The 7,365-nt window shown below is 40.1% G+C and overlaps 1 protein-coding gene across 2 annotated transcripts in view; it reads right to left on the bottom strand.

Annotated features, from left to right (window-relative positions):
- Positions 1-3,447: 3,447 nt before the first annotated feature.
- Zc4h2 (zinc finger C4H2-type containing) overlaps positions 3,448-7,365 on the bottom strand; it is a 19,651-nt gene continuing 15,733 nt past the window's right edge. Inside the window, exons 4-5 of one of the 2 annotated variants that reach the window (XM_021187993.1) lie at positions 6,765-6,927; positions 3,448-4,894 (exon numbers count right to left, since the gene is read on the bottom strand). In XM_021187993.1, the coding sequence (XP_021043652.1) occupies positions 4,781-4,894; positions 6,765-6,927 (277 nt within the window). In that variant the 3' untranslated portion in view covers positions 3,448-4,780. Of the gene's footprint in view, positions 4,895-6,764; positions 6,960-7,365 lie in introns of those variants that run through there. The other variant, XM_029534205.1, reaches the window with a different exon arrangement.

The following is a 7,365-nucleotide window of genomic DNA, read 5'->3' on the forward strand; positions in this document are numbered from 1 at the left end:
TCTATCCACACTTTAACTGATTTGGGCCAAAGTATGAATTAGCTGCCTATAAAGTTACAAAATGAGAGCATGTAAAGAAACTAAATTACTCACTTTTTAAAGAAAAAAAAAACATCAGAGTCCCTCTTACTATCCATTGCAAGCAGTTACCCCATTCTGCACTCCTGGGATTTAGGGAACTCTCTTGTTACTGTAAATGTGGTGTTCCAAAACTGTTACACGGGAGAACACTTGACTTTGTAACCTAACATCAGTCCTTTCACTCAGTCCAATTCCTCTGAGACTCACTTAAGACACAGTTGTAGGGAGCCAGTATGTATTTTGTTTTTTAGTACAAGGTATAGATGTATCACAGCTTAATCACTTGTTTTATTTGTTTGAGACAAAGTCATGTTATGTGGACCAGGATAGCCATAAGTCACAATCCTCCTGCCTCAGCCTCCTAAGATTGGAAGTATAAACATGTATCATCACACCCAAGCCCATTATTCATTCAATAATTCATCATGGTTCTCCGTTGGTGGGAGGAGATAAGACCTATAAGAGCGATCCACTCATTCTGAGTACCTGAGATAACTTGCAACATCGCTCATTTTGTTTTATTTAGATTAGAATGCACAGCATTAGATTCATATTAGATTACGACATTTTCAAACAAAAGTTGATTTTGTTGCTTTCCTCCCCCATCTTCTCTCCTGTCTTAGCATTTCTCTTGCTGTACTAGAGCACCATGACCAGAAGTAACTTGAGGAGGAAAGGGTTGATTTCAGCTTAAAGTTCCTCATGAAGGGGAATCAGTGCAGGAGCTCAAGCAGACCAAGAACCTGGCAGCCAGAAATGCAGCAGAGGCTGTTGNGGAATGCTGCTTAGTACAAGTCCTCTTGTTCCTCATGTCCTGCACAGGCTGCTTTCTTATACCATCCAGGACCACCAGCCCAAGGTGGTACTAATCATCATGAGCTAGCCCTATCCCCCATCCCTCCACAAACACAGAAATCATCAATCAAGAAAACACACCCACCACAGGCTTACCTACAGGTAAATTTGGTGGGTCCATTTNCTCAATTGAGATTTCCTCTGCATCATTTCCTGCCTTGAGATCTTGTGCTGACTTCCTCTGATGGTGGACTATGATGTGGGAGTGCAAGGGAAGTAAACCTTTTCCTCTCCAAGTTGCTTCTGATCATGGTGTTTTATCACAGCATCCATTAGAGCTGTTGATAATGTAACAAAGTATGACCTTACAGTGTTCATTATATAGTTATGTGCTTGTGTTTAACATCACACAAGTTACAAGCTAAATATTAATTAGCAAATATTGCTTTCTCCTCTTAATTTTCTATACACCAGTTTTATTCTGTTTATTCTTATGCTTATGACCTCCAGAATCATGTTTATTTCTTCTCACAGTGAGATTTGGAATCTATATTCAAGACCATAAAATACCAAGAAAAGTGACATATATATATATGCAGAATAAGGTAAGGACCTTCCAAGCAGTACATAGTAGCAAATGGAAAGAAATTTCTTTTTTATGTGGGGGTGGGGGCACTAAGGCCTGACACTATTACTGATGCTATGATGTACTTACAGACAGGAGCCTAGCATGGTTGCCCTCTGCTGACTGAGGCAGAGGCAGATACTTACACCAACCATTGGATTGAAATCGGGGACCCCTGTGGTTGAATTAGGGGAAGGATGGAAGAAGGAGGAGAGTGACTCCATAGAAAGACCAGCAGTCTCAACTAACCTGGACCCCTGAGATCTCTCAGACACTGAGCCACCAACCAGGCATCATATATGAGCTGTTCCGAGGTCCCAGACACATATACAGCAGAGAACTGCCTGGTCTGGGATCAATGAGAGAAGATGCACTTAACCCTCATGAGACTTGAGGTCCCAGGGAATGGGGAATCTTGGCGGGGTGGAGTAGCGGGTAGTGACATCCTCTTGGAGATGAAGGGAATGGAATGAGGAACTGTCAGAGAGCAGATTGGGAGGGCGATAATGACTGGAGTGTAAAAAAAAAAGATTAAAGGTAATTTTTTTAAAAAAGAAAGAAAGTAATAGGCTAGATGAGGCTGTAGAGATGGCTCAGCAGTTAAGAGTACTGGCTACTCTTCCAGAGGTCCTGAGTTCAATCCCAGAAGCCTCATGGCAGCTAACAACCATCTCTAACTTGCATTCCAGGGGAATCTAACACCTTCACACACATACATGTAATGAAATCATGCACTCCTTTAATCCCAACACTCGGGAGGTAGAGGCAGGCGGATTTCTGAGTTCCAGGCCAGCCTGGTCTACAGAGTGAGTTCCAGGACAGCCAGGGATACACAGAGAAACACTGTCTCAAAAAAATAAAGATCAAAAAAAACAAAAAACAATAACAAAAAAACCTTAATGTTCTTTAATTATATCCTCCAATAAAGTTCAGAGATAAGAAGTGGCAGGGTTCTGTTGAGGAAATGTAGTTTATTTTTTTTTAATTTTAATTTTTTTAAGAACCGAGAGTATTAATAACTGTGGTTCCTAAAAGGTATGGATGGAAATAGAAGAGGGATCAAATCATGAATGGTAGGAAAAGTATATTGATTATAGGTATAACATAACAGAGAAAACATTACAAAATTATACAGAAAAAAGTTACTCATAAAAAAAATCTGTCAGTCACCAGGTGGTGGTGAAGCATGCCTTTAAATTCCATCATTCAGGAGACAGAAGCTGGTAGACCTCTGTGAGTTCTAGGCCAGCCTCTTCTACAGAGTAAGTTCTAGGACAGCCAGAACTGCACAGAGAAAACCTGTCTCAAAAAATTTAAAACATACTTGCGCGTGCACGCGCGTGCACAAAACACACACACACACACACACACACACACACACACACACGGAACAGGTGAAGAGAAAGCTGCTATTTTTTTAGTAATGCAAACAGGTTAGACCAGTATGTTCTCCCTACCAGCTACAGCCTTCAATCTGGTGTGTTGGTGACCAAACTTTCTAAGCCTGGCTTTCAGCTTATAAGGCTCTTACAGGTGTATGTTTTATGTACCTTTCTTGTTGAGTATTCTCATCCTGCTGAGATCTTGGCTGCTTTTATGCTAATGTACACTTCCTGCCTTTAAAACTTGCTTTGGTCTGCCTTTACCATACTCCTATGTTTTCCTTCACTTAGGCAGTGGCAGAGATACACTTCTCCCTGAATTCTTAACTAGTTATGCTAAGAAAATCATGGTGAGTCTCAGCATTGGGGTCCTGCTCTTGGCCTGCATTTCCACTAGAGCCATTGTAGGTTACACTGCTCCAGCCATCAATCTATCTCCCTCCATCACAGTGGTCCCAGCTCCTGGTCACATCTCTGTAGCCCACTCAGTCTTCCTCATTTTCCCATTTCTATTGTTGTTGTTGTTGCCATTGTTGTTGTGCAGCACACAGAATGTACTCAGCATTTATTCCAACAAATGAACATTTATTTAAAAGGATTTATGAAATCATATCCTAACAGTTTTACTTTCAAAAGGCAGAGGAATCATTGATGTTTTGAAGATATAATATGGTAACATAAAACCAAAAGTTAAAGAAAAATAGGATAAATCTCTCCCTCTTCTCCCCAGGCGGGGATAGAGACCTGGAGCTAGTTCTTTTTCATCAGTCAGCCCTAGATTTCATCCTGTAGATCTAAGACATGACTAGGAGGCTTACCTTTGATAAAGGAATGAGATGTGGAGCTTGGAGAGCTTAAGCGTCTTTTATTTGGGGAAGAAAGGTCACCTACATAACTCACAGAAAAGGAGTGACCAACTGTCCTTAACTGAAGCTAACTCATAAAAGACAAAAGGAAGAAAGAATAGAAAATCAAAAGTTCTACCCACTTACATGTATAAAATGATTGGCATTCATATAACACTATATCTCTTTCTATCCTCACAATGATAGACCATTGAGCAGGTAATGGGTTTGAACAAAATTCAAAGTTAAAGTTCACTTAGGGTTCCTCAGTCCAAGACAATTCCTATATCACAGCAATAAGACCTAGTATTTTAGGCAGTCAACTAGGTGACTCTTGTAGCATGGGTCTTGGTCCCTAATTTCACAGTAGGAGATGTCTACTGATTTGCAAATAATACAAGTATGGAGAAAGATCCACAGATCTTACTATTCTGAAGATGCCCTGTCTGGTAAGAAATTCAGTATAACTGGAAGACTTGAGTGGAACTATAGAACAACACCAGGGCCTCACAATTTTATATAAAGGGAACACTTGTCTAAGTTACCCCTAGATTTTAATGATGACCTGAATATTGGGGAAGATATATACATTCAGCACATTGGGAAGTACAGCAAAAATAAAGTAGTTGTCCCTTCAGAACCTAAGGCAAAAATAGAGGGAAGGAAATCACCGAAGCCTTTTTCCAAAGCAAGGCATGGAGCTCCTCCAGTCCTTCCACCCATTAGGCTCCAATCCTCAGGAACAAAAGAAAGTATCAACTAGGGCCTTTTACCCCTCATTCAGTTCCAAACTGGGGCAGTAACAGAAATGTGAATAGGAGAGAAGGGGTCATGAGACCCAGCGATTAGCACCCAAAGCACAGCTGGTCTTAAACCACGACTTCCAAGAGCAGAAAGAAATAAGAGCAAGGAGAAAGGGGTTATTCTTCCAGCAAATTAAATAGAAGACTCAGTAGGGGTAAGGAAGGGGTATTTTAAAAAATCAGAACATCTATCACTCCGACCAAAGAGAGGGTTTACGATCAACAGAGGTCTATCCCTCCACCTTCCCTTCATTCATCTTGCTTCCGTTTTGGCTTTTTGGGGTTCCGTGACCGACTCTTGGCTTTGCAAAGAGGGCATATAGGTGCATTTCGATGAATCTGTTGGTGACATGACAAACAGGCCTGGTGGAGAAAGATAGGATAAATAAAGTCAGTAATCAGATTCTTCTAAGCAATGGTTCAGATGGCTGAAACTCATGGGACCAAAAGGCAATAATATTCCATTGGTATGGAACAATTATCAGTAAGATTTAAGTAGAGATCAGTGTTCTTGAAGGCCATAGAACTTGGAAATGAAGGATATAGCGCAGAGAGGAATGCAGAAAAATTTATGTAAAACTTGGAAATAAAATAATAACTACATATCTATGTAGTATTACATCAGAACAGTATCTCTAACAGGCTCACCCATGCACTGTTGATTTTCTTGAATGGGATGAATAAACAAGAATTTTCTATAATAACCAAGAGAGTGAATATTTAGACTTCAATCTCTCTCTCTCTCTCTCTCTTTCTCTCTCTCTCTGTGTGTGTGTGTGTGTATGTGTGTGTGCGTGTGTGTGTGTGTGTGTGTGTGTGTGTGTGCGTGTGCATGTGTATGTGGTGTGATGTACATGTGTGGTTGACTGAAGGCAACTTTTCTATTCTCTACAGAACATGTGTGGATGACTGAGGGCAAGTTTTCTATTCTCTACAGAACAAATTTTGGGAGTCAGTTCTTTCCTTCCACAGGATTTAGGGATCAAACTCAGATCATCAGGTTTACATGGTAAATTCTTTTACATCCTGAGCCATGTAAGGGCTCATAATTATATTAGATTTTTCACATTAAGTGGTCCATTGCAATTACTCAACTTTATTTTATGTTAAGATACATTGCACGCACATCTTTAATCCCAGGACTTGGGAGGCAGAGGCAGGTAGATTTCTGAGTTCGAGGCCAGCCTGGTCTACAAAGAGAGTTCCAGGACAGCCAGGGCTACACAGAGAAACCATGTCTCAAAAAAACAAACAAACAAACAAACAAACAGAAAAAAAAACCAGAAAGCCGGGCGAGGTGGTGCACGCCTTTAATCCCAGCACTNNGGAGGCAGAGGCAGGNGGNTTTCTGAGNTNNAGGCCAGCCTGGTCTACANAGTNAGTTCCAGGACAGCCAGGGCTANACAGAGAAACCCTGTCTCGAAAAACCGACAAAAAAAAAAAAGATACATTTCACAAGTACCTGGCATATGTGTATGTGCCAGTAAGTCTTCAATGACTTTTCTTATAGGTTATGGTCTACTGGGCAACCACTCTAGTAGAATGTCTGTTTGACTATTTACTATTGATCTGATTCTGTGATGTTGCATTGATTGCCCACAAACAGGTTTTGCCTAGTAGAAAATTAATTATGAAGAAAAGGTGATTATAAAAGTCATATATACATTTATGTCTCTATAAAATATAAATAATTTCTGTATACAAATTTCCGAATTTCTTTCAGTGTTTGTTTCCAACCACATAAACATATGTACATCAAATGTACTTAAATTTTGATTTCGCAGGATCCCTCGCAAATGAGCTATGCTCACTATATATTTGTATTAAGGTTATCTTCCTAACCTTTAGAAAATTATATTTTGACAGAGCCTGTCAAGCTCTCTGTATTCCAATCTCTCTGGGAATGTACAGAAATGAAAGCAACATGGATTCAACGTAGCAAGCCATCCTCTGTGCCCCAGTCAGTATTGTAAATTGTATAATATGATGTAATGCTTTGTAAATACTTACATTATTTAAGTAAGATCTAAAATAAATGAGGCCACAACTTCAAACAGCATATCATCAGCCTCCTATTCCAAGATGCTTTACTGGGGAAGGGATGGGGAGGGGGGTTGTCAGAGGGGAAACTAGGAAAGGGATAACATTTGAAATGTAAATAAAGAAAATACCTAATAAAAAACAAATTAAATAAAAAAACATTTTTTTTAATAAAAAATAAAAGTTCACTCACCTTCATAGGTGGAGGCTGCTGCCTGAAGGTGGCTGTCTGCCTTGTGTCCTGCTTCCTGGCCACTTGGAGTTGTTGAGCAGCAGCAGCTGCAGCAGCAAGGGATTCAGGTATGGGGGGTTCTTGAGGTTCGGTCTGCCATTCTGCTTTCTGCTTCTCAAAGTAACTTTGGGGATGACATACATTGGGTGGATCATTCTAAAAGCAAGAAGAATCTTTCTCCTCTTATGCTCTATGCTAAGGAATCAAAAATTGTATGAGGGCCCTCTCTAGAAAGGTACTACCCTCCCCATAGTACATGGCTCCTTCCCCTTAACATAGGGCACATTTTCAGAACAAATGGTAGACATTTTGCTTCTTAATTCTGATAGATGTAGATGATCAAAAAAAAAAAAAAAAAAGCTCAGGGCTAGCAAGATATTTAGACCTATTCTCCATTTGATGGCCATTTGCAATGTTCTTATTATGCATTCACAGTCTTATATTTATACCATTCTATGAACAAGAATCTCTCTCTGTCTCTCTGTCTCTCTGTCTCTCTGTCTCTCTCTCTGTCTCTCTGTCTCTCTGTCTCTCTGTCTCTCTCTCTCTCTTTCTCTCTCTC

This window comes from Mus pahari, chromosome X, assembly GCF_900095145.1.
Source record: "Mus pahari chromosome X, PAHARI_EIJ_v1.1, whole genome shotgun sequence".
NCBI classification, from domain to species: Eukaryota; Metazoa; Chordata; class Mammalia; order Rodentia; family Muridae; genus Mus; species Mus pahari.